Source organism: Platalea leucorodia, assembly GCF_965183815.1.
Source record: "Platalea leucorodia genome assembly, chromosome: 6".
NCBI lineage: Eukaryota > Metazoa > Chordata > Aves > Pelecaniformes > Threskiornithidae > Platalea > Platalea leucorodia.
The window spans coordinates 50066335-50094086 of NC_138828.1; the positions used below are offsets into that span (position 1 = coordinate 50066335).

The 27752-nt window shown below is 40.8% G+C and overlaps 3 protein-coding genes across 3 annotated transcripts in view; 1 reads left to right on the forward strand and 2 right to left on the reverse strand.

The window, feature by feature from the left end:
• WWC2 (WW and C2 domain containing 2) overlaps positions 1 to 16389 on the forward strand; it is a 102600-nt gene extending 86211 nt beyond the window's left edge. Inside the window, exons 16-23 of the mRNA XM_082316562.1 lie at positions 405 to 569; positions 1333 to 1454; positions 2474 to 2666; positions 4619 to 4783; positions 7461 to 7553; positions 8675 to 8917; positions 14423 to 14550; positions 16255 to 16389. Of these exons, the coding sequence (XP_082172688.1) occupies positions 405 to 569; positions 1333 to 1454; positions 2474 to 2666; positions 4619 to 4783; positions 7461 to 7553; positions 8675 to 8917; positions 14423 to 14550; positions 16255 to 16321 (1176 nt within the window). The 3' untranslated portion in view covers positions 16322 to 16389. The remainder of the gene's footprint in view (positions 1 to 404; positions 570 to 1332; positions 1455 to 2473; positions 2667 to 4618; positions 4784 to 7460; positions 7554 to 8674; positions 8918 to 14422; positions 14551 to 16254) is intronic.
• A 3513-nt stretch (positions 16390 to 19902) lies between these two features.
• LOC309592468 (claudin-22-like) lies at positions 19903 to 20559 on the reverse strand (the record flags this gene model as incomplete). Its single annotated transcript, XM_082315888.1, has 1 exon — positions 19903 to 20559. One exon carries the CDS (start codon positions 20557 to 20559, stop codon positions 19903 to 19905), a length of 657 nt encoding a protein of 218 aa, XP_082172014.1.
• Positions 20560 to 21776: 1217 nt separating this feature from the next.
• Positions 21777 to 22433, reverse strand: LOC309592785 (putative claudin-24; the record flags this gene model as incomplete). Its single annotated transcript, XM_082316593.1, has 1 exon — positions 21777 to 22433. One exon carries the CDS (start codon positions 22431 to 22433, stop codon positions 21777 to 21779), a length of 657 nt encoding a protein of 218 aa, XP_082172719.1.
• Positions 22434 to 27752: the final 5319 nt, after the last annotated feature.

Here is a 27752-nt window from a genome sequence, read left to right on the forward strand (position 1 = left end):
GGTGGAACAACTGAAAAATTGACTGAAACTTGCTGCTCCGTGAGGTGACGCTGCAGGTTTCATCGGCACAGGTTTTCATTATTGAATGCTACAGAAAGCAGACATGTGCGTTACGGTGATATGGAGGGTTTTGTGTGTGTGCATGTGGGGAGAAATTCCGCAGACTGAAATAAAAGATGGCAGAATGGGCAATATGAAGGACCCTTCCATGTACTTCTCTTTGTTTATTTTAACTAGAAGTGGAAGGAAATAGAAAATTGTACAGTTAAAAAGGGAATTAAGATTCATGTCAAATTTGTGCTGCCTATTTTACATGATAAATACTGTAGCATTTAATTTCAGCTGTCTTGCAGGGGGAAAAAAAAAATTAAAACAATTTTCTTCCCCATTCTTACTTTGTGCAGGCTGGGACTCAGATCAGTCTGGCAGATCTATCATTTTCTGATGAGACTTGTACTCTGTGGTACAACCTGTTGCCTTGCAAGCAAATTCCTGGCAAAAAGAACAAGGAACAAAATGAAGAATCCATGTTTCTGTTAAGCAAGCAGTCGTCGGACTCATTGGACTTGGTGAGCAATGTGTCGGCTATTACTGTAATAGCAAGAAAAAAGCCATAGGCTCTAATTGTGCTGTTGCACTGTGGTTACTTGAATATGTGAATTGTCCTCCCCTGAAGGTCCGAGGCCCTGTGGTCTTGCGGGCACTTTTGTCTGATGCTGATGCTTCTTACTGGGATACATAATTGCACTCCGGTTTGAAACACTTCAGCTGCGTTTCATTTTAAAAAGAATGTTACTGAAGAGCTTCCTTAAGTTTACCATTGATTTTCATACGCACACAGAAATGTTGCTATTTGTTAATTATATAAATTTGCATATTTAAAGCAATTGCACTGAAAATGCTGATTATGCAAAACACATACTAATTCTTCTGGATAAATAAGCTTTTCTGCTTTAATACATCCTTACGAGAACTATGTTAAAAATGTAACTTTTAAGAACAACCTTTTTTTACCTAGGGATGTTACAATTATGAGAGGGAAGAGAGACAAAACATTAAAGGATGACAGGAGCATATTTGATTGCATTATTGTTTTCCAAACAATCTATTTTTGATTGAGATTTACTCTGTATAAAACCAATCAGTTAATGTGCTACACACTGACAATTCAAACCCCTTATACTTGTGACCCGAGTCATGTTTTTGCTGGCATTGGGGAGCAGCAGGGTAATGCAGCTCTTGCAAGAATTGTCTTCCCCCCCCCCCCCCCCCCCCCCCCCCATGTTCTGTATCACTCAGTTCTGGTTTCCTCTTCTCTTTCCTTGTGAGCAGGATGCTGTGTCAGCTCTGCTGGAGAGGACATCTGCTGAGCTGGAAGCAGTAGAACAAGAGCTGGCTGAAGACGACGAGGAGGAAGAGGAGGAACAGGAGCAAAGGGGCTCTGAGGAAGACTGGTAAAGCCACTTTTCCTCCCTCACTGTTCATGCCTGAATGATTCTGCTCATTCCTCTTATTCTTAGACAAATGGAAGAGCTGTACTTTTGGAGGAGATCATAGAATCATAGAGTGGTTTGGGTTGGAAGGGACCTTCGAAGATTATCTCGTCCAGCCCCCCTGCCGTGGCAGGGACATCTTTCACTAGACCAGGTTGCTCGAAGCCCCGTCCAGCCTGACCTTGAACACTTCCAATGATGGGGCATCCACAGCTTCTCTGGGCAACCTGTTCCAGTGTCTCACCACCACTGGAACTGGGGTAAAGCCTCGTTCTCTTGTGTGGCGAATTCATTCACCTTCTTTTAGGTTTACAGTGTCTTGGCTGGTCTGTTAACTCCTACTGCTGATGCTCCTCTATTCCACGTACATCTTCCTATGAAACCACTTGGGAAGTCTAAGCCACTGGAGATGTGCTAGAATGTCTTGTATCAAATATTAGTTGCATTAACTATAATAAGCAACTAATAGGATTTGAAAAGAGAGCTGCTGTCTGACAAAGTCAGTGTGTGTGTGTGCTTCCATTGATGGTCTTGTTTTTGAAGAAGTTGTGAGCTTTCCCAAGAAAGATTTCTCGCTAAATTGCTATGTTAAGAAATTGCACAGGAACAGAACTTATCTGCAGCGTAGAAATAAATACATGCTGTATTGTGGGGGAAGGGGAGACTCGCTCATTTGTTTTATTAATTTATTGCAACCAAAGTCCTTCAACGTTATAAACCTACAGCTACTGAACGTAGCGCGGTGTTGTCATAATGATCTTGAAGGTGAACTGTAGTAGAGCTTGCTGGGTTTTATTGGAGCATATAATGAAATTTGCCTTCACGTGAACTTAATTGGAAGCATTTGGGTGATAAGAGTATCTTGTTTTCCCTGTCAGGAAAATGCATTGTACATGGGTGAAGGCCTAGGCCTCCTGATACCTTTCTCTGGTGGGCTTTTTCAGTTTGAGAATAAGCCTGGGCTACTTCTGTTCATACAGGTTAGAAATGCTCGCAGAAGCCTCTGATGAAATAGTGGACGAAGAGGAAGATGGCATTAAGCTGGCAGTAGAAGGCAACTGTACTGATGACATAGGCTTACTCATTGGTGCACCAGAAACAAATGAAGACAAGGACAGAAAGAACAGTGATGAGGCCCATGAAAGCCAGCAAGCTGCTGTAATACTAACACTGGTAAATATCTTAAAATATGCATTCTTACGGTATGTTACTGTGTCTGAAGATCTATTCCTAAGCAGTTAATGTAGAAGTCTGCTGCATTTGAGCATTTACAATTTGGTGTGGCCTTTGCCGTAGCGCTTGTCTGCATGTACTTTTAATTAAATCGGCGTGGTCACTTCTGAACTATGAAGAGGGCATTTAACAGACATGCTAGGCAGAACTTCTAAGTCAAAGACAATTAACTAAAAATGTCTACTTTTTTTGTTGCATAGGGAGAATATTCAAAATACAAGTGCAGTTCAGTAGCTTCAACTTGTGCATATTTAAAATATTTCTGCACATCTGTTTCATTGTTTCCTTTTTTTTTTTCCTGATTCGTCTGATGAACAGTGGGAAAGACAGAAGAGGGGTCAAGATCTTTAAACCAATGAGCGGATTTCCTTATTTCTTCCCTTTATTTTAGGGTGTGAAATACAAAAACTGGCTTAACAGAGAAAAGGAGGAAATATTAATGAACAGAAGATTCCAAAATGTGTATTAAACTGTGTACTATTTAACTACCCACACACTGCACATAACAAATTCCAGTTCCATGTTCTTGTTAACCGTTCGCTTTAAATTATATTCCACCTTTCTGAAAGCACTTTTAGTAAATTTTTAGCAAACGTATCCCTGATGTGGTAGCACATACTCTAGAAATAAAATTTTTAGAACACCTTTCTGCGTCTTAGTGAAAACACTGTTGCATGCGTTAAACCCATGGGTTCTGTAAAACAGCAAAGGTAAAAAGGCAAAGAATGACATCTCGTTCCTTCAAGTTTGTGACAATACAAAAGTTCAACACCTCAGTGGACTTGCTGGAAACTGTAATTAACTTCCAGTTAATGTGGCGAGATGCCAAATGAGCTAACGCCATGGTATTAAAAGGACTGACAGTCTGCTGGGTAGCAAGCAAATATAGATCAAAGCCCTAACTCGGTAAGGGGAGACATCAAGGACAACATCTGAAGGTTAGGCACGCACACAAGTGTTCTGCTAAGCCCAGGCTGGACTGCGAGTGAAAGACACAGCAGACGTCATTGTAAAGCCAGCCACAGTATAGATCTTCGTGTGCCAGATCCTCTCAGGGTTGCAGTTGTGTGGTTTAGGTCGTTGTATTTATCACACGCACGTTGAAATCCATGAACCTCATTAAATTACCCAAGTTGAAGAAAATGCCCCAGTGCACATCAGTAACATCAGATGTGCCAGCTGCTGCAGTGCTCGTTCTGGCCGGGCTGTCAAGATGATTGCTGCCTGTAAGCACAGGCTGCGCCAGCTACGGGGGTGCTGGCACCCAGGGCTCCCTGTGGCACGTGTGGGGCCACTGTAGTAGGCAGCGGGCCCTTCCGAGGGACAGCAGCTAGCAGTGTCTGTTCCCTGGGTTCGCAAGGCTGGTGTAGCTCTGCAGACTGCCATAAAGCAGCCCCGCTGCTGGGGTTTGGGGGACATACAACTGTATGTCGGGAAGAACCTGGGCAATGTCACGTTCCCAGCTGCCCCCTTCAGTGTGCGTAGGCACCGTCTCTAGCATGGCAGAAACTCGCTGTTCTGCAAATGCAGAACAAAATAAATATAAATGCGCAGTAATGATAATGTCTGCAAATGGCAAAGCAAAACGCTTGTTGTGCCATAGTTGCACCAGACCATCTGCAGGGCAGCAAAGGCTTTTCTGCAAAAGCTTTTGTTTTACTGGATACAAAGAGTACCTTCAAAGACTCCCCACACACTGTTAAGCGTTTTGGGAATTTTGTGTTTCTTTACTTCGCGTAGCTTCTCTGTATGTGCAAGATGCTTTTTGCTGCTGGTCTTTTTCCACCCGCTGTAAGGTAAAAAGAATGCTTGTAAAATCCAAAGGCACAAAAACTATGTAGTGGCATGTGTCTGGATATAGTAGTTCTTATAAACAAAATTCCTTTTCATAGGTTGATAAAGAGACGAACACTGAGGAATCGGTTAACGAGAACACAACAGTCCGACCCAAGGACAGAGCCAGCTGGAGCTCAAGACAGCGTCCTTTTGTGAGGAACAGCATGATAGTGCGCTCACAAACCTTCTCTCCAGGCGAGCGGAACCAATACATCTGTAGGGTAAGAGGAAAAACACTTGGAATGAAGAGCTATTAACTAGAGAGTCATTTAACTTCTTGGGAATGATGCATTAACGACAGTGAGTCATGTACCAATTTTCCCCGCAAGAGGCAGAGCCTGTGCTTTCTCTAGGTTCTTTCTCTCCCTGACTGACCTGATGCACAGTAGAACTGACTTTCAGCAGAGTTGCGTACTCTTGCAAAACACCTTTACTAGGGCAAAAACACATCCCATTGGAGAGAAGTAACATGGATTCCTGTGCTGGCTGGCTGCAAAAAGTGTGTTTCACTGCACGTCAGCAACTACAGCTCTCACACAGCAAAATAATTTGTTGAAACGTAGAACAGAGTTCACTGTAAACTGCCATTGCATTACCATATTTTAATAATGTAACCACTTAAGGGCAACAGTGCAGAAAGAGTTCAGTCATCAATTTTAAATCTTGCTTTGTATCTCAACTGGTTTTAAACCTGGGCAGCCCAAATCCTGCTGTAATTACATCTTTGAAAGATGTGCGAGTGCTGCCTCAGGGCTGAGTTTTAAACATGGCTCTGGCAATAAAGTTCTCCGGTCTCTCTAGATCTATGGTAGCATGGACAAAAAAGATTAAAATTATCAGCCCTGTTGCTGCTAAACTAACTGAAAATCATGTGTTTAAAGATTTAAGCATGGATTACCAGCTCTATAGATTTTAATTACAGACACCCTAGAAAAGGCAGTTTGTTCTTGATCTTTAGTTTCTACAGGTTACTTACACAAGTATGACTTTTTAAAAAAAACAAAAAAACTTATGCTTTAATTCTTCTCCAGTTCGGTTAGAGGTGGTTGCCTTAATCGTTTGGGAACATTAAAGTTGGTCACTTCTCTGTGATTATCATTGGCTTATAAAAAAATTCTATAGGCAGTATCTACGTACTTAAATAACTGTTCCATATACCCTCCAGAACGAAACACAGCAGATCATTTTGTAACAATCTTTACCTAATTTGGATAGGTTATTGGCTGGACTAAGAACCTAGCCTTCATCTTAATTCCTGTAAACTGGAAATTAGTTGTATTGGCAAAAAAACTGTAGCCTTAGCTTACTGACTGTGGAGGTCTTCAACAGGAAGTAACACTAGTTGCTCTGATAGTTTAGTTAGTATAAACTCCTGAGGTTTTTGCATCTGGAAAAGTATTGGGCTTTTGTAGCATTGAGCATTGCTACATACCTGCTGCCAGAAGCCAGAATCTAAAAAAACCATACCTTGAATAAACCATTCCCTTTCTCATTGTGTACAGTATTTCCTGGAAGGAAAGTAGCCTAGGAAAAACCCGTGTTTGCACAGATGAATCTTTTGTAGCTCTAGAAATGCTTGTAGTCCGCTGTTGGGGCTCACAAGTGGGCACTGCCGCTGCATCCGAGTCCACGGAGAGGGCTGAACAGCTCGGGTCTCCCCAGCTTGCACCACAAGCCTATCCAGCCTCGCTTGCCTTGTGGTGCTCTACTGGAGGAAAGCGTCTGTTGGATACGCTCTGGCTAACTGCCGGCTGCTCTCTTTTCAGAAGAGATGGCCTACCCTTAAGAAAGCACCTACTCTCATACAGTGTTACAGGAAACACAGAGATTTTTGAGGCCTAAAGGACAGACCCGAAGTCTGTTGGTGCCTTTGAAAATATCCCTTGAAAAGTGCTTAAAGAACATCAGTGATGATAGCCACCTGTGCCTATCCAGGGGCGAGTTCCCAGTGGTGGCTCCGTGGTGAAAAGACAGATTTGTCTCTCCAGAGGTGTATTCATATTGCAAGAGGTTGTATTTCTCACCCCCCACTCCCAGTCAGTCCCGCGTAAGCACGCTTTAGGGCTCTGGCTTTGGTTATTGAAACGTTAGCAGATGATTCTTTTTGTCTGTCCTTTTCTGAAGAGGTGGAATAAATACCCTGCAGATAGATGCTTCTGTTTTCTTTGAAGGTTACCGCCACGCATGCTGATGCATCTAACAGTCAGTCTGCACTGATGTATGTGGAACTAATGCTATAATGAAGAAGAAACTAGTGCCAAGCTGTGGTGTGCATATTTTTGAGAAGCAGGAAGTGCTTCTGAAGGAAGCTGTAGGCACACCCATACTTGTTACAAATAACAATAATAATACAAAAATACCATTTGTTGGACAGGTGCATGTCTACAGGAATTTACCTTCCCTGCAGTAAATTTGTTAAAAGCCTGCCCCAGGTAAATGAAATGCATAGTTTATAATCTGCAGTCATATAAAAGCCAGACAGTGATTTGGCAGTACTTAATAACCATAGCTACCTTCCTTGCATTCCTGAGGAGTCTACTTACTATTCATTCAGTAAGATCAATTATGCCCCATCCCTGGAAGCATTCAAGGTCAGGTTGGACGGGGCTCTGAGCAACCTGATCTAGTTGTAGACGTCCCTGCTCATTGCAGGGGGTTGGACTAGATGGCCTTCAAAGGTCCCTTCCATCCCAAACCATTCTATGATTCTATGAATGGTTGTCTTGGTTTAGGAATGGAATTTGAGAGTAGACGCTTATTCTAGTTGAGAAAGTTTTTACTTTATACTAAGAATGACCTACATGTATATCAGCACTGAGGTTTTCTGACTGGTTATATCAATACAGATGTATTTGTATATGAAGATGCTGTATATCTCTGTTATGTATGTTTTGACAGTTGAATCGAAGTGACAGCGACAGCTCAACACTAGCCAAAAAGTCTCTCTTTGTGAGAAACGCCACGGAACGGCGGAGCCTAAGAGTTAAACGGGTATGTGCTATGTTACTTGGACGTGGTTTAAAACAAAGTATGGGGACAGAAGGAATAACAAGCAACTTAAACCATGTGCTTTATTCCAAGTATTTCAGCTAAAGCAATGCAAGTACCACATGTAGTCCTGTAATTTCAGGTTGAAATTTCAACACAGTGCGTTCGGTCCTACATCTTCCCTCACCCACAAAGCTTAAGTTGTTCTAGTTGTGGCTGAAGCCAGCAGCAAGACACCGGTGCTCAGCATCGTGGCATTTACTGTCGAACTTTAGCTTGTTACTGTCAAAGGGATCTGGGTTAAAGAACCCAAATATTACAAAGTGACTCAAGGTGGCTCACACTGCACAAAAGTCAACACCAGCAACATATATCTTGAGCAAATTTTGGTGGAGATTTCAAGGACTCAGATGTCCTTAAAAGGACATACCCTTTAAAGGGGATTTACTCTTCTCCAGGAGCATTTGAGTAGCAAAAGGATTGAAAGACGAGAGTAATACTTTGTTTCTCTTGCACAGAGTTCATTCTTACATAAGTTGAGAGAGTTGTATTTTAATCTTGATTGTAATTAAAGAAACACCTCTGCGGAAGGGTTGTTACCAGGTAGCAGGATTACATTTGGCATAAGAAAGAAATATTGAATAGTCTGGGATGGCTTCTCTTGCCAGACTTATTCATGCAAAAATGCATAGTGAAAGGACAGTAAGTAATGTGAAATACACTAAAGAAATGCATGTTTACAGAGTTCGTAGCATTATGTATTTGCTTAGGCCTTGAAAAAGCAAATGTTTATAAAAATAAACAAAGTAGCTGAAATCTGTGGAGAAGTCTGTGTAGTGCTGATCTCCTGGCATTGTGTTGTCCTGGGGATCAGAACGGGTTTTCTGTTTTTAACCTCTAAATATATCATTGTACACCTGGTTGGAGAAACTTTTGCCTTTATTTTTAGCTAGTGACTGAAGAAAAATTCCAGAATAGGTGAATTTTTGGACTTGGATCTCATCAGAGCAGCTTTCTGCTAAAGAAAAACAAAAGATATTTGAGCTTTTCTGACTGTATTATGTCAAACCCTACGCTAGCCTCTCTAGGTATTCATTTTTATTGTTGTCTCCCAAATGATTCAGCCTGTTTGCCAACCAATCATGCGAAGAGCTACGCAAGAGTGCCCCATACGCACTTCCCTTGACTTGGAGCTGGACCTCCAGGCATCACGCACAAGACAGAATCGTCTAAATGATGAGCTTCAGGCCTTGCGGGATCTTAAACAAAAGCTTGAGGAAATGAAAGGTAGAGGAGAGACAGACCTTCCCCTGTGTGTGCTAGAGGATGAACGATTCCAGAAACTCTTGAAACAAGCTGAAAAACAGGTATGAGCAGCATACAGATACTGTGTGAGTGAATACACTTATGCCCCTACCTTTTCCACAAATTCGTTATTTGGTCTATCATGTTAAAGATTCTTACAGAAGCTCACATTTGACTAATGACACCTCTGAATGACATAGTGTAAACAATATTTCTTTATTAGTCAATACTACAGTATTTAAACCTAGAATTTGAGGTAGTATTTTTCTAGTGCCCTTTAAATACTTTAGTAATTCCGAGTAGAAACTATTAGTTGGAGTAATAGTTGTGGTTGGTGTAGTAAAATAGCATTTACTGAAAAGTTAATTTAAAATTCTCACGTCCCAGCCGTACTTCTACAGACATGCATATGCTTTTTGTCCTTCAGCATCAGTTGATCTGCAGTCTGCACAGAACCTGTAGCCAAAAGATCTTTGTAACAGGTAGAGAGAGGCAATGACCATTACTTACAGTGGTAGGGGCATGCGGGAAAGGCAGTACTTCCACTGTGGCTTATTTCCTTATGCAGGACATAATTGTTCTAGTTTTGGCAAATTAAAGCCAAATTCTGTTCTCTATGTGATGGTCTCTAAAACAATACAAGTATATATTCACTGTCTCCAAACTGCCGTAAGGTAAGATGGGATGCCCTCGTGGATAAAAGACAACAAATAGGATAGGAGGAGTGAGAGGCAACAGTGACAAACTGGAACGCGGAAAATTCTGACAAGATGCATGAATAAGCTGGATGTTGTGGGGTTTTGGTTTTGGTTGGGGGGGGAGGTTTGGTTTTGTCTTTTTGGTTTGTTTTTTTGTTTGTTTGTGGGTTGTTGGTTTGTTTTTTTTTTAAATTGTGAGGGTGATCATACACTGGAATAGGGGCTCAACCTCCACAGCTGGAGATATTCAGAACCTAACTGGACAAGACCCTGAGTACCCCGCTGTAGCTTCACCTGCTCTGAGCAGGAGGTTGGAGTAGGTGCCCTCTGGAGCCCCCTTCCCATCTATGTCAGTCAACGTACATCTGTTTTCAATGAGGGGAGATTGCTAGGGACATCCAGGAGGGATTTGTACTCTTCAGCTATTTATGGTTGATAGAAGTGAGTGTTTTGATGACACCCAAGTTACTCGGAGTCATAAAAATGGAAAGCAATTTTAATAAGGTGTAGAGGACCTCCTAATATGTAAGCAACAGCTGTTTGGGGTTTGTTTTGTTTTTAAAAAAAAAAGCTAAATGTCAGTAAATAGCCTTGTGTAGAGGAGGGAAGGGATGATCCTCACAACAAAGCTGAGCTCTGAATTAGATGTTAGGAGTGAGATACTCCGGATATAAGCAGCAAAAACATCACGGCACTCAGCAGATGTCAAAAAGCAAATAAGACGGGAATTACTAAGAAAAGAAGTTGGAACAAAACAGATCATTGTTTTACGATGTAAATACATGTTATGCCTGCAACTTAAATATCGTTCAGTTCTGGTTCCCCTTCTCAAAGTGGATAATAAAACTACAGAGGGTCAACAAGGATGGTCAAAGGAGGAAACAGCTTCCATGTTAGGAGTGGCTAAGTAGCTACAGCTGAAGTCTATAAAATCATCAGTGAGGTGGAGGAGAGCAATTCGTCATTGTCTTTTATAATACAGGAAGCAGGGAATTGAAGAGGTGGCAGTTTAAGTGCAAGCAAACATAGCACAACATTTAGAAACAGTAAAAATGTTTTCCACAGAACACTGAGTGCTGCAAGTTTGCATAGGTTCAAAAAGCAGTTACATACATTCATGGAAGAAAAATTCCATCAGAAGTCATTAACCATAATGATAGCACCTACTTCAAGAAGCCCTCAATCACCTGATAGCTTAGGAAACAAAACTTTTTCCCAATATGTTCCCCCAGCTCTGTGTTTATGCCCTGTTCTGTACTCTCTGTCTTCCTGTCTCTCTTTCCTTGGCATCTGCTGTGGGCTATAGATAGTAGAGTTCTAAAATGGCTATAAAATGCTAGCAGAGTTTAGGCTGAGCATTGACAAGTGTTTTGAAAAACCCTTGGGCAAAATGGGATAAGACAGCACAACGTTTAAACATCGCACAGCGTGATTGTGTGGGTTTTTACCATGTGAATTCATTGTATGAATTTGATCTTTCTAAGTTTTAAGCCATAAAAATAGTGGCTTATATAAAAGAAGCATAGATAAATTTATAAGTTCATAGTTTAATGCTGGGCACAGGATAGAAATGTTAATTTTTAATTGTTTGTTTAATTTAAAACTACTCCCACTCTAAAGCTATACCCACTAGAATAGAGTATGCCTCTGCAACATTTAATATTATAAATCCTCTGGATTTGCGCGTTCTTATTTCAGCTGGATCTTTCAAGGCAGCAGATAGGTTTGTCAGATTTTATATCTCTGGTGTCAGTGATCAACACCATGACACACACTGCAATGAGGAATAAGGGTAATAATATACGTTCCTAAAACATATGCAGGCTGCGGCACAGCATTTAAGTCCTCCTTTCCACGCTAAAAGCCAGCACAATGTTCACAGCCACTCCACCTCTTTGAAGAGCGCTTACAAAGTTTCTAGAAATATTTTTACCATTAAAATCATTGCAGCCTTCCCCTGTGGAGCAAAACAACCCTGAGAATGCTGTACTCTGCTGTCAGTGTTTCCTCTTGGGTTAGCAAAACACAGCAGCCTAGAGGACATTGTCATAGATTATTTTTTAGATCCTGCAGGCATTATAATGGCACAGACTAATGCAGCAGCTGGAAGTGCCAGAGAAATTGAGAGAATTTCAAGTGAAAAATGAAACCGCAGATGTGGAGGATGTTGAAAATCAGTAGCTGCTTGCTAGCACGCAAGTTACTCTGCTTGAAGCCAAATACACAGACTCCATACCTTCCCTCCCCTTCCTACCACACCTTCCTAAGTACAGCAAGTACGTAAAGCCCACTAATACCTGCAGATCAGAAACCAGTAGGTGATTCTGTGCACCAGAAGCATTTTCTCATGTTTAGATTGCATTTTTGTGAGAAATCATGCAGTATTTCAAAGTTGGAGTCTTAAATCCTCATACAAGTAAGTTTTTCAGACACCTGGTGTCCTCTGAAATACTTCCTCTTTGTCTATGTCCAAAAAAGATTCCTGTGAATATCTGTAAAGATCATCTTTATTTCTTTTCAGTACATCTTCTATGTAGAGGTAATCTGTAATTATGGCATTAATACCACAAATATGTCCTTGTTCAGTGTTCTGGTGTTTAGCACGGTTAACAGTTTTTCTTTAGATTCGCTTTCATTCTTCTACACAAAAAACACTGAAGAACAAGACAGGATTTAGTGTTTCAGCTTTAATTTTGATAGTGTTTCTTCTTTATCTCACGCTTAAGCTAAGCACAGATACAGAGATTCCTATCTGGCACTTATTTTTGGCAGATAAATGCCAGATTTTTGGAACTTATAGAATGTATGGCCAGTGTATTAGTGTGCTTTTCTGTATTTTGTATAGATGGAGGATTCACTGCCTGTATAACCACTCAAAAACACGATGTAAATGTAAACCTGGTCATGTACATACCTTATCGCATGCAAGCTCTTAGAGACATTGGGCTGAAATCAAAGTTTCTCTGAGAGCATCCTGAAAAAAAAAAAGGATTAAAAAATGAGAAAAGGGTACATGGTAATAGAGAATATTAAACCAAAGAAGTCATCTATGCCGTTAACCTGAAATGCAGCAGGCACAAGAATCTCATATATAGTTAGGGAAAAGATAAAATTAGAAAATTTTGAAATATTGTATGTTTAGTTCTTTGATGATAAATATTAACTAGGGGAGCTGATAAAACATATGGCCAGTGACATATGTAAAATTAATTCACTACCAGTTGTAGATTGCAAATTTATGTTCACTAACTAATAATGAAAACAATATTCATAGGTTAATTTCATTTAAAAATCATAGCTATTTTGGAGTTGGGGACTGAAGAAGTTAACAGCAGAACAAGCTGACTGGATTTTGAGCGAGATTTTGAAAGGGTGGTGCTCTTTCACGTAAAACACTTTCATATAAAACACTGGAGTGCGTTTCAGCGGAGAGAGGGTACCACTATCCTGCTGTGAACAGATTTCTATAAATACCTGGTATGAAACTGATAGCATGGACTAACTTTTTTGAATTAGTTGGTTTTGTTGTTTGGGAGTCTGCTGGGTTGAATTTGGAACTGGAGACGTGAACTCCTGAGTTACAAACTAACTTTGAAGATCGCTGTTTCTGGCTTGGGGGTTTTAATTTGAGGTAACAGAACAGCATTTTCAAGTCTGGTGCCTAAAGTTAAGCACCAAAACTTAACCTCTAAAGAACTTTAAAAATTGTTTAAGAACATGAACTGCTTCTATTAAATTTTGATGGCTGGCAAAATTGAAAATGCCTTAAATAACATTTGTCTGACAGTCCCTGCAGTCTAGAAATGAAGCTAAGTGCCCACACAAGGTGGCACCGCCCATGCCATGCACCCCACACATGATGGGGGTGATAACGCGTGTTATAGGACTCATCCGCACCTGAACGGTGGCTGCTTGTCTAAGAAATCCAGATGACTGCCCACCTAAGAAGAGCTGCTGTTCAAATTATCGGGCGTTCAGAAACCCTTGATCGAGTTTTTTTTAAAAAACAAAACACAACTTTTAATAGCAGTCTGTCGCTGAAACGGTGGATGGTACAGCTGCGATTGTCCTGTTGATGCAGCAATGCTTGGTAAAGACATCCGTAAGAGAGCCAGCAATACTGAGGGACAGAAATACTGTAACTTAGTGGTGGGTATGGAGCTGCTCAACAATGTCACGTCCAGAAAGATCCTTGATCTCTTGTTACCACTGGTGTTCTGTTCACTTGCCTTGGCTTTTACGCAGCAAAACAGGTGTTGTGTCAGGAATCAAAGCACAAGAGTTCATGAATATTAACTTTGCTAACAAGGTCAACAAAACTTGAAAGTGTATTTTGAGAGCATGCCTTCTCTATTTTTTTTTTTTTCCTGTCTCTCAGATTAGATATAGGCAACTTTCCTGAGAGCTTTCATTAGGAAATAAAAGTATTTTACATGGGAAGAGAATCGCTGTCCCCTAGTGCTAAAAAGATATTTGGATAGACAACATTTGTTCATAAATACAAATTTAGGTATTGTCTAACTGTAGCCCTAAGAAATATCTCGTCAAACTTCGTAACACCTAGTAGCCACCTGTGATGGCATGGGATTTGCTCTTTTTTTTTTTTTTTTTTAGGAAAAGCTCTGTTATCTTATTTTGTGCCCGTGGCTTAGGCTTGTGATGTCAGTCTTTCGTCTTGCTGACCCTTTGTATAGAGATTTTCACAGAATTATGGAATCGTTTAGATTGGAAAAGACCTTTAAGATCATCGAGTCCAACCGTAAACCTAACACTGCCAAGTGTTTTGCTTGACACAGAAGATTTTGTCATTTCTTTGAAATGAGTAGTTGTTCATTATTAGCAAAATACAGTTATTTTTCCTGTTTACAGGCTGAACAGTCAAAAGAAGAACAGAATCAAGGTTTAAGTGCTGAGAAATTGATGAGGAAAGCTTCCAAGGATGTATGCCGGTTACGGGAGCAGAGCCAGAAAGTGCCACTGCAGGTGCAGTCATTCAGGTATGGCCTGTTCTGCTTTTCATGCTCTTTTTAATGTAGTGAAGTAACATGAATTATTTCTAAATATAATCAGACATGCCCTGTAATATTAGTCAATTAGACTTATTATTCAAGAGGGATCGTGAATCCCACCTCCTTTTTGTTTCTCTCCTCCTTTTGGTCGCGGGAGCAGCAAGCGATTACATGAAGCAATTAATCAAGTGTTTTTGCTTAGCGTAAGCCAGAGTGAACGCTTTTTATCTCAAACCTTAATTCTAACGGGTCTAAGTTCCTAAAAGGCTGGACAGTAAGTGGCAGGCTAGCAGCCCAAAGGCCACACTTCTATATAAAAATAAATACAAACCTGTTGATTGAAAAAGACAATGCTTACTTTTCCAGATAGGAGCAGTACTGCAAGCTAATTTCATCTGTTTTGTCACTAACACACATTTTTAAAGTTTGATTTCTGCATTCCTGTATAGGACATCTAAGTTAGCTGCTAATACGTGTGAGGATTTTTTTCCTTTTTTTAACTCAGTCTATTAGGAGCAGTTTGAAAAGCCCCTAAGCAAATGGGGGCCTGTGAGGCACACATTGCAAACCACAACTGTAAGTGATGCAGAATCAGAGCAAGAGAGAAAGGAAAGGGGTTCCTCAGCAAAGAAGCGTTACAGCTGAGCTGCTTGTCTTCAGTATGAAATTCAGAGCAGCTCCAACCAGTTTTCAGTTTCTGTGCAAGTCTTGAGAAAGAGTCTTGGTCGGTGCTGGTCATCACCAGTCATCACAGACAGACTGCTGCACGCACTTCCCGGAGCACGTAATAGCGCTCAAGACATCATTCCCCTGCAAGAAGGGTATCGTAAGATTCCATTCTCCTTTCTCTTCTAATCGCCACACAATTAGCCGAGGAATCCAGCTGACATAGCGGATTTTGCTCTGAGCTACTGTTTCTGAGGGGAACTCAAGCTTCGCCAGCGGAAAACATGGTTTAGTCTACTGGACAAATAGTTACCTCCTGAGGCTGAATTGCACTCGCCCTGCTAGTTGGGCTTGTTACAGTGCTGTGGCCCCAAAGACTAATCACGCAAAGGCATTTTTGAAGCTCTCAAGAAGAATGACTCTTCTGAGCTTTAATTTTTAAACCCCCAATACTTATCATCTGCTTTCTAGGCTGCTGGCAGACAAGCTTGTATAAACTTGTTATGCTTCAGTAATCTCTCCATTCATAGCAGACAGAAATGGTTACAGCACAGGGGAAGCAACTAGAGAATGGGTTGACAATTCTGCTTCTCTGAGTCTTGCCCAGACCCAATTATTTTCTTATCTTTTCTTCCCTTTTCCCAAATCAGGATAAAATGTTTTATTTTGCCTTTTCATTCCCCCACTGAAATCATAGGAAATTCAGTGACTAGATCAACATTTCAGTCTCATCATTGGAGTTATTAATGAAATACTGGTTTGTTTTTTTTTTTTTTTTTCCCTCCCCCTCCTTTTTCAAAATTGGAGCTGCCTTTTACATAAATCTGCCCTTGAAGGGAATTATGTCAGAATGCTCTGGCAACCACATTTGTTGTAAATAGATTCACTCTGTATTTTCCTCACTGTATGTTTTCCAAACCTATATTTTAAAGAACTATGCTGTAACGTTAGCATCTGTATGGCAGATGACACTGGAGTCATGCCATAAATAGTAAAATAATAACTTGTTTTCTTTTCTAATTTCAGGGAGAAGATGGCATACTTCACAAGAGCAAAGATCAGTATACCAGCCCTTCCAGCTGATGATGTATAATTACGCATTTTCACTGAAGTGTTTTTCCACTTGCTCATCTCTTTTCAGATGAACTTTGTAGTTCCAGTGGCCTGCTTTTAAAGATCTTCTATTTTACATTCACTATTGATATGTTTATTTGTAAAATATAGTGAATTGAATTGTTTTATGCTTAAAAAAATGGCAAAAAACCCAAACAACCGGAAAACCAAAGTAGATTAATTTTGGTGTACTGATGCTGAGTTTGTACAGTTTGTATGTATTGCATGTGTTTTTATTTTGTAAAGATGGAACAAAGGAACAAAGGCAGTACTGAGCATGGACCCTGTTGAACCGCACTGTGTTGAGAAATACGACGTTCAACAGAAGCTTGTTTATCTTTTCACTGTTTTCATGTGAGCAGACTGTGAAGATGGCTGTTTTGCCATGCAATATTTTTGTACAAGAGTGTGACTTTTATAGTTTAAAGTTAACCACAAGCGTAAGCTCCCTTCCAAAACATTGAGGCTGCCTCACAACAGCTGCTAATTAGATTCGTCACCCCCATTGGCATTTTGTTTCTGAAAACAAATTTCTTCTGTTTTTGTTTTTTAATACTTTGTAGGAAGAGACAGAGTTCAGAGTTTAGTTTTGTGAATGTACAGTACTTTAACCTGCACTAAAAGGTTTCTTGCATCTGCGGGAGAGTGGGCAAGGCAAGGCAGACAAGTAACCCTAAAAACTTATTACGAGAGTACCAAAAGGGGCAGCTGCTTTCTGAACTGGAAGCTGAATGAAATTCATACCAACATGGAAATCGGAATAGTTATATCCACTGTACGCTTAATAATTAGAGTTTCTCTATGTTAATCTCTTGTCCTAGAGGCTGTCTTATTGCCAGCTAGGATTATGTAAAAGTATTTGCTAAGTTTACAAATATGAAGATGTTTTCATTAAAGTATTTGTACCAGGAGAAAAATCTGTCGCATAGTAACTCAAATATCAGAAGTCTTGTTGGTGAGGTAAACCCTTTCTGAAAAGGAAGAGTTCCTGACTAGAAGCCTTCACATATTTCAGTATGTGAAATACAGTACAATTCCGTACAATAAATAACATTTTTAAAAATACACAGTTGACCCTGTAGGCAGTTGAGGGTGCACAGGTTTAATAAATAGATGTTCAAATTTGTCTTACATGAAGTAGCATCAACTTGGGATCATTCTGTAAAAAGTCCAGAACATGAGATGTAGGTGTTGAAGCAGCCCTGTCTTGGTAAAGCAGTTGGGGTCTTATTTTCCGTGGGTCCTGTGTAAGTCGGTGGACATTGCAGCTAACAGAATTATTTCATTTTCTACTTAATATGTTGCACTCAGATGTATTTAATTCCCTGGCTAACGTTTTCTTCCCCAGACAACAAGCCACATATGCATGGACTTCATCTTTCAAAAAGGCTATAATTACTTGGTGAGAAAATGGAAGCAAATATAAACCACAGTATGGTAGCAGCTGTCTCAAATTCAAAGTGACAGTTCTGTGATGAGAGGTCTGTGTAACACCCAAGGGTTTTCTTCTGTGCAAATACATCAGTTCGCTTAAATGTATAACCAAACATGCTATTTTGGGCAAGATGACTGATTTGAACATCCTTTATGAACGCCCCATTTGTTTTTTGTTTCTTGGGTTTGAGAATAACATTCATGTTTGAAAGGTCAATTTAAAAAAAAAAACAAATCTGGAATTATTTAATGTAGAGGTGAAATGAAGGTTGACAGTTTCAACTTCTCAATTTGATTATATAAGTTGTTTGTAGAATGATGTTTAGAGGTGTACTTTATGATTTTTCTTTTATTTATTTACAGTCTTATTTATGTTCTGTTTAATATAGTTCAGTTCTGGCCATAAAAATATTTGACGTTGAGGATGCTATTGTGAAAAATATTTAGAGCTGTCTAAATTCTTCCCAGATTAGCTGTTTCTCCTCACATGTTGAATAATTTTCCAAAAAAAGTATTATTGTCTGATTTGTAAGCATGAGGTGAGGTCAAAATTAAAGTATTGCTGGCTCTAGCTTGCAAAACTCATTTAAAAATGAGAGACTTAAACATATGTGTGCTCCTCATTTTCCAAATTGGTAAAGTTGAACATATTTATAGGCAGCTTTTAACAATTCTGGGTTTGGAGTTTTGGGGGTTTTTTACTAAATTCAGATTATTCAGACTTGAAACGCTCAATAGAATAAGCTAAAATAATACATATACCAATAAAACCCCATCAGTTAAAAATTATCAATATTACTCTTGAAGTGGAATTTACTCTGCACAGCAGGGTATAACGAATGTAATTAGTTCTATTACCAGGTACCAATGTCACTGCAGTTGCATATATCAAAATCTAAATATTACTGGTACAAGAATATTTAGCCAAATGAGCAAAGTTTATCAGAAATTGTAATAGAACATAAATCAAATAATTTTAAGATATTTTTTTTTTTACTATTGCTATGTTTATACTGTATTAAATATCAAATGCTCAGGACTGAACTAAATATTTAATCAGGTTATATTCTGAATGTGTTTCTGTTCTAATTTTGTCTGTAAGAGTATGCAAATACACCACATAGATTAACTTGTCTCTGCACTTTCCATGTGTTTCAGTGATTGGAAAATACATTTTTTTTTTTTAACAAAGCTTTTTTCCAGACCAGTGGTTTATTTAATTCTTTTATTGCTGTTCTATGTCTTTATATTCTCTTTGCAGAAACAGATGGCTGCTACAGCTTTGTCAATGTAAAATCATTGCAATTTATAGAAAGTTCACATCAATCGCTGCCAAGTCTTAGGATAAGTTATATAGAAAGTGATTCATGTACTTGAAGTTAGTTCTTTACATTCATTAAGTAAAAACTGCAATAGCAATGAACACAGTCAGCTCTGCACTGGACAACATCTCATTATTAGTCAGAAATATTGGCTTTCCTTAGAGAGAGATTGTGCAGGGATGCATTCAGTCGCATATTCACACACGCACACCGGAGAATCTTGTATTACATGACATAATGTCTGAGAACATTTAGTTTCCACTAGTGTAAATGATACGGGTCCAGGGAACTTCATTCAAGGTTGTACTGTATTAGGTTTTTGTAATGCATGTTGAACTGACACTACAAACCATTTCAGGACTTAAACTAGTAGTATTTTTGTAAAAAAGACATTTTTTAAAGCAGCCCCAGTAGGAGTTCTGCCATTTAAAAGATGGTCAGCTCTCCACACTTGCCTAGAGATTAAAAATTTTATACTAGTTTATCTTAAAAAAAAAAACCAAACAAACAAACACACAAACCAAAACAACAACAAAACAAAACAAAAAAACCACACAACACACACCAAAACCTACAAAACCAAAATCTGCAATTGATCATATTTTGGAGAAATACAGTGGTGACCTAGATCTCCATAACTCATCAATTAATGTAATTAAAATTGAAGGCAAGTAGCAATTAAAGGAACTATTTAGTAAGAAACAATCCCTCCCGCCGATCTTGTAAACAGTAACCTGTCTGTTCAGCAGAGCTTTCTTACTGTAATGCAAGGGTAAGAAATCTGAAAACCTGGTATCTACCCTCTTTAAAGTCGTCTGTTTCCAATTTCCAGATGTTGATGGGTGTCTTGCATATCTGCCATTGCATACTGCTCTGGTAAGTGATGGTCAGATGACAAGAGGAGTGTGGAGAGGAGTAGAGATCCTCCTAGAATTATAAAAAATCCACCAAACCAACCACTGAACAGCGCATCCCCCAATTCCCATCTGGGCACAATCTCTGGGATGTCTTCATCCCAAAATTCCTGGATTATTGTATGGGCAACCCAAGAAACGGGGACTAAGGCCAGAACTCCAGCCATCCACAGGAGTATTCCTCCAAGTAGTAGCAGCTGTTTCTTTCGCTTCTGGTCTGTATCCTCCATCTTCAGGCAGTCCAAACCAAGACTAGAGATCACAAGGCTCAGAAGTCCTAGTCCATTTGATGTGGATACTAAAATCCTGGAAATCTTGAATTCTAGAGGCAAAGCTAGGAAAGAATCAAAGTCTTTACACTGTGTTCCTCCTACGTCTTGGACTATACAGGTTTGCCAGAGTCCCATGGTCCAAAGCTCCAGTATGTTTAAGTCTAAGTTGCGATTTTTCCAGTCTGGTAAATAGTTACAGGTACCAGTTAAAATCCATCCTAGTACAGACAGCACAAATCCAGCTAACTGCAGCCTGTGTCTGTGGACCAAGTTCATTTTTAGCAGTCACAGAAGTGCTAAACTGCTCACTTTTGCGGACAGCGTGCTGCTCAATCCTTTGTCATACTGAACATAAGCAAAAGTTAAAACAATGCTTTTTATAAAGCATGAGGTACTCCTCCCCCGCCTGGTTCCATGTGCAGTTTTTTGGGGATTGAGACACACTGTGCTAAACCAGTGGCTGAAGGGTGTGGCTACAGCTGGGCTCACCTTTCCTTAGCTCGGGGTTTGGTTTTTTGAGAAAAGCGTACACTTTGCTTTCCATCAATCTGCTAAAGCATTACTGCACTTCTGCTACTTTTGGCGTCTCACGGTTTGTTTTTAAGTTTTAATACCGCATTGATACACTTCTACTTACAGCACGTGCAGCTGTCTGCTTTGTGGCCAGTTTTTGTTTAAAGTCAGAGGTTCCACCTTCAGAGCAAGATGTTGCTGTACGTGAATGGAGCTTAAGGGGCCTTTGATAGGATGCATAACGCCTCACTACCTGTATTGCAAGAAGATGGTGTAAGTATTTTTTTTTAAAGCAGCATTTCTTAGCCTGGTTTTGGTGCCTAAAGGGTGCAGGTGCCAGAAACACTTAGAGTCAGCTGCACATACAAGTTAATGTGCTAGACTGGGAAAACACAACTTCTTGGGTATGAAGCACCCACCCCGTAGCACCCCACGCACAGAAAGACATCTGCAAGGCTTGCTAGAGTTTCAGAAATCTACTGTTTTCTTAGCAGAACAATTCCCAAGTACACAGAAAACCAATTTGATGCAATGCATGTATTTAGACTGTTTAGGGTGTGAAAACTCTCAAGTTTGTTGGTCGCTGCATTAGGCAAGTGGAAAATTGCAACAGGGAGTCAAGCTTTGAGGCTCGTTTAATGGGTTACATATGAAAAGGAGCATACTTTGGTTAAAAGCCAAGCTGTAAGGGAACACGCATATTCAGTTTCAGGATTTTACAGCGCAGTTGAGAAAGCAAAAGCACCTTTTCTGCGCAGTCTATGAAAACTTCAGCGTTCTGCTGTGAAACAAAGTTTTAAACAGTTCTGCAGGTGAGAAAACACACCACCTTCCAATACCAGTTACGGAGAAAACAGACATAAGTTTAGGAAATCAGCTAGGTAACAGTCCTTTGAATGACTACTGGAACAAGCCTCTGGCTTGCACTAGGGTTTGAAAAAGATAGGGCGGTCTTTCTGCACTGCTTAAAACCTTCCATTTTAAGGCCTAGTTTCAGTTTCCAAGTGTTGACACTGATCTTGCTGTTCTGCAACTGCGTAATGGACCGAAGATGGATGGACTTCAGTTGAACAGATGATTGTGCAATTAAGTAGGGATCCTCCTAACATAAGACAAAATCCAGCAAGCCAGCCAACAAATAACGCTTCCCCAAAATCCCACCTGGGAACAATATCAGGTATATTCTCATCCCAGAACTCCTGGACTGTGGAATGGGCAACCCAAGAAACGGGGACAATAGCTGTAATCCCCGATATCCAGAAGAGCATTCCTCCAAACAGCAACAGCCGTTTCTTTTGTTCCTGTTGTCTTTCACCAATTTTCAAACAGTCCAACCCAAATCCTGAGAGCAAGAGGCCCAAAAGCCCCGATCCATTGGAAAAAAACATCAAAATCCTAGAAATCCTGAGCTCTGGAGGCAAAGCAAGGAAAGAGTCGAAGTCCTTGCACTGCATTCCCCCTTCTTCCTGGACAACACAAGCTTGCCAGAGTCCCATGGTCCAGATCTCCAGTTCGTTCAGCTCCAAGTTCAGGTTTTTCCACTGGGGTAAGTAGGTGGTGAGGCAGGACAGGACCCATCCCAACAGCGAGAACAGCATGCCGCTGAACTGCATCGTGGGGCGGTAGAGCAAGGCCATGATAAGAGCAGAGCCCTACAAGCGCGAGGAGGAAGGGCTCCCCAGCAGTTCTGCAACAACTGCTGCCTTGAGTGATGGTGGAAGCTATGATGATTTTAGTTCTCTGCTGCCCCGAATATAAGCCCTCGCTGTTAACCCTTTGTGGGCTCTGAAACACTTTTTTGTTCTTCACGAATATAAAGTTTCACATAAAGGACGAAGGACTTCACTAAACCATGGAGTTAGGCTTTCCGATAAGGATTTGATCTGTTACCTTCCAATTTGCTTGGTAAAATTATATCCCAATGCCTGATGATTACAAGCCTGAGGATGAACAAAGAGGGCTCTATGACCCCTCACCCTAAAACACAACAGAAATCTTTGTGCTTCAATACGGATTAATTAGATTTTAAGTGGTGATAAAAAGTCAGCTCTGTGTGCAACAGGACTTCATTGTAATAGCTAAATTTGAGATTTCAGGGATGTAAATCAAGGCCTTGTAAAGAAAGGTAGACTGTTTGCCTATAATCTTTATTCTTAGACTTCCTCAACATACAGAATGGCTTATCTTCCACTGCCCTGTTTTATGTCCCCAGCACTGTAAAAGACGCTTTGTAAAAGATCCTTACGTTTCACATTTTCTACATTCATTTCTTTTAAAATGGGCTTTGTTTTGACTGACTCTTAAGGGGAAAAGGAGACGGGTATGGTGAAAGTACCGTAGAAAATGAAATCCTAGACGTCCCTCCACCATAATGAACCCAGGCAGATCATCAGCCAGCATAAACTTTACCTGCCCCAGGACTTCAGCAACACCACGGTAGCAGCTTACACCAGCTCAGAGTGTCCCCTTTCCTCGAGCCCATGTCCCAGATGGCACAGAGTGTATACGCTTAGTGTCTAACAACATTTGGCACTCAATGCTCCCCAGGCCAGGAATGCCTAGTCCCTTGCTGATCAAAGCAAGGTACCATTATGCCATTACCCCATTAGGAAACCCTGCTTTTTCCCTGCTCTCGTGTCAGCTATGCTTGTGCTCGTCCACAGGCTCAGCAAGGAGAACATTTGTCTGCTGTTCCCCTCCACAATTGTAACAGCGCAGCCTGTACAGGAGGGAGCCGAGCAGCGCGAACACGTGCACGCGTACGACCCAGAGGTGTTTTCCAGTCTTTCTTGACTTCATTTCCTAGATGTGATAATGTACTCATCTGCATATTTTAATTCTCAGTTGCTCAAAATGGGTTATCAGGTGATGGAAAAACATAACACTGCTCTTGAAGGTTTCCAAAATCCTGAACAGTATCGTTAAGGAATTTCCCAGTGAGATCTCTTCTTCCTCATTTCTGTATTGAGTCTTGATTTCTAACCCTTGTGTTTCACCTGTCAGAAGCTGCGAAGAGCCAACACAAGGAAAGATGAGCTATTTCCCTTTTGCTTGTGTACCAACCCAGTCCAAATGCTTACACCTGGTCAAAAAATTACCATGCTCAAGAGCAGGAGTCACCAAGGATATTACTGACAACACCGGGAACAAATTGATACAAGCAAGGCTCTAACTTTGGCCATCCGCAAAGCAAAAGAAGAAGAAGAAAAAAGACCAACCCTGCATTAATTCAAATTCCAGATTGTATTTTCAGATTTGGCAGTGTTGTTTCTCTCTCCTTTCTCTGTTCAGAGCAAGAATGCTAGTTCTGGAAATCATCATGCCACTCAATGAGGAACTCCATAACGCCAGTTGAATAATTTTTCAGATAAACAACTACACTTCAGGATTGCTTCTGCTCATTCAGGGGCTACATGTTTATTTGACGTTAAAATCATGGTTACTGCCAGACTATTACTGGAAGCCTGTTGCGCTTTTCTCATCTGTGAACATTTAACATTTTCTTCTCTGCTCTTAATTCCAACAGTCAATACAGTGTGAGAGCACAAGATCAGGCATGTGAAGTCCATTCGTTTTGCTAATGTTGACCACAGCTGAAGCAGCATGGCAGCCCTTAAATGTTAGCACTCAGAAGCATTCAGACCGCTGCATCAGTAAGACCTGCCAATTAAGTTCTGTTACTTACTATTAACCATGCACTAACTTAGAGCAAGCAAAGCTTCCTTATGCTATCCTGTGCAAGACTATAAAGGAATCCTTGTTCTTCCGGTGGAAAGAAAGAAAAAGAAAAAAATTTAAAAATGTATCAAAAAAGGTAAGACTTGCCTTGTCACCAGGATAGCAACAAGGTCTGAAATGCCTTTACTTGGAACTTAGTGATCTTATGAAAATCTCAGCAAAGCCATAAACAAAAAAAGATCTTCCAGCTGAACTGATATGTAAATTCTCACGTCAGTAACTGCCTTAGTCCCATCTCCCTTGTCCTCTGTTCACACTTTTCCTCCCCACCATTATTTCTTTCTTTCTCTCACATCTAAAAGTGTCTCCTTCCCAGAATAATTTTATTTTGGCAGACTTGTGCCTACACAGAAGGTAACATGCCAGAGTTACTGCGAAGCCTAAGGGCTAGAAACGGGCTCCCATCAGTTTCTGCCCTACTGCTCAGGGTAATTTGAAACATAAACCCAGGGTGCACCGTTACATTGCGACGACAAAAAACATCTGCCGACATCTGCACAGCCTGACACAACAGATCATCTGAAGGGGTCTCAGCGGAGGGGCAGGGAAGCCGCCTGCCAGGGACCTCGCCAGCCAGTGCCATGGGGCCCGCGCTCTGCTCCAGGACAGCTCTGCCCCTTCCCCTTCCCCTGCTCGCCCTGGCAGCCTCTGCAGCAAGGACGGGGCTTGTCTAACACCAGCCTGTCAAGAAGAAAAGGAAGAGTGGGTACAGCTATCACCGACCAGTGTGCTTTCAGGTAAGGAAGGTGAGGATGAATTTAGAGGGGTTTTTGATTGGGTTTAGAGCATTTTCTTTTTCCCTATAGACTTTAAAGCCTGACGTATGTAACGTTCAGGGATACCATTCTACAGAGACTCAAGCAGCTAAAATAATCTCAGCGTATGAGGAACTGAGCTGCAGAGAAGAGAGACTCCTGGTCACTTTGCCAGTGCCTGCCTCACGCAGGAGCCAGCAGAGACTCTCCGGAGCATCAGCCCCCCTGAAGCCAGGCACTTGCCATAGACACACAGACTGGTACATCTTACACTTGCTTTCGTACCTCTCGTTACGGACAGTGCCCGTGAAGAATATAGCGTAGGTCAGAATCAGTTCCTGCAGTTTCAGTAATACTGTTTAAAGCGTTGGAGATCACATCATTCATTCAAACTAACTCCAAGCATCATTTGCAAACTGATTTTGACTAGACTAAAGCAGAACGGAGGCGGTCAGCATTCATATCATTTTATGCAGGTAAGTGCATTAAATTTTTACTCCCCATAAAACCATTTCAGGCTGAATACAAAGATTCTGAATCTTATTGCAAGTAATACATAGCTTCTTTAAAAGCTTTAGCACTACACTAACTCTTCTGGGAACCTCCATGGCCAGAGATAGATACACTAATACTTTACCCCCTGCGAAGAGTATTAGGGAATTGTTGTTTTTACACGGCTCTGCAGCCCACACAATTATCCAAATGTTTTATGTTCAGCATAAGCGGAAAGAAATATCAGGTGCAGCACTTTGGGAGCTGATTAGGCAATTTAATCCCACAAAAGCAGTCAGTGTATTACAAGAGACTGACTCTCTCCTATGCTTTAAGTTCCTTCATAAGGCATAAGCATGTTCATGTTGTGGGCTTGTTTATTCTCCTCCAGCGGCCCAAAAGTGTGCTCATCTGTGAAGTACAATCGTCTCCAATAACATTCCCTAGACATTACCATCATTTTTGCTAATCTGAAGATAGTCACGGAGTTCCCTAAATATTTTTCGTTGCTCATTTAAATATTTAGTATTTTCATGAATCATTCACAGGTATCTTATCTTTAGATTCCCATCTTATAGATACATATGCAAAAGATGGAAGTAAGAGTCAGCGTATAGCTTTTCTATAACTGCACCTTAGTCACAGCCAGTAAAACATAGCTGCTGTCAGAAGTTGGCAAGGTAGCGTCTTCAGCATCTTACTACAAGTGAGTTAATTCATTCAGCTTGGCAGTCTTTTGCTTTCCACCTTATTGCCTGAACGGCAAGTTAGCATTTTCTTACCCAACTAAGAACGCATTTCATTGTGATGCTGGAGCATCTTTTGGTTTTGCATATCCAATGTGCCCTTCAGTGAAACCAATAGAAACATCAAGCAACGAACACAACCCATACTGCTGCCACCATAGTGACTTACTCTAGGCTGCACTTAAGTGAACTTGACAAAAATAATTATCTGTATTGGTAGATCCTAAAGTTTCAGGGTGCTTCAGAGAGCATCACAGCAGAGAGAGGTTGACTTCTCCCCAAATAATTATCTGTGTGTCTCCAACCACTGAGTCATAAACTTTACAACAGAGTGATAGGAGGTACATTCTGGCCTGCTAGTGAAGTAGACTGATCTGAATTTTATTTATTTATTCCTGAAGTTATTATGGTGGTTCTTCTGTTTGATTTCCTCCTTGTTTCCCCCATTGAAATTACAGTACCAAGTTAGGTGGAGCCTCATACAGAGCTGGAAGGGTAGATGTAGTGCTCACGCGAGAAGTCCAGTGAATTAAACTGGCACAACATCCACAAATACTCCCTACTCCGGTGTACGAGTGGCAGTGGTTACCATACACCTGCTTGAACCCTAGCGCGATCCACAGCAGCAACCCTGAATTATGGACACTTAGAGGCCATTGCGAAAGCAGGGAAGAGAGGCAGTATGGACAGGGGTACGCCGGTGATGAAGATAATGACAATTTCCATTTTGGAAGGGGAAAAGAAAGTAACTTTTAAACACACACACACAGTTAGTTCATGGTGTCATTACACTTTCATAAAACATCTAACTCAATATTTAGAGGTGATGATTTATGAGACTACATTATTTGTTTCTGTATTACGTCTGAAGATAGTGCCCCTCAGTGAATGCTAGGACACTGCTAGAGCAAAGAAGTCACAAAACAAACAGCTGTATATTTTGTAGAGAAGTTACAGCAGAAGGGGACAGTCCAGCAGAGACAAAGCAAATCATCACGAAGGCCACATCACCTCTTCTGATCCACCCTCCCCGACGCAGGCAGAGAATACCCCCCAGCAGTGCAGCCACTGCTGATGATTTTACACGGCTGGTGCACCAGGGCAGGCATGCAGAGAGCAAGGCAAAGCTGGGGTGAGGGCAGCAGTGGCAGGCGAGGACTCGGTGAGCACGTGCCGCCTCAGCACCTTCAGAAGAGCCAGGAAGGGGCTGCAGAACCTTCTCACG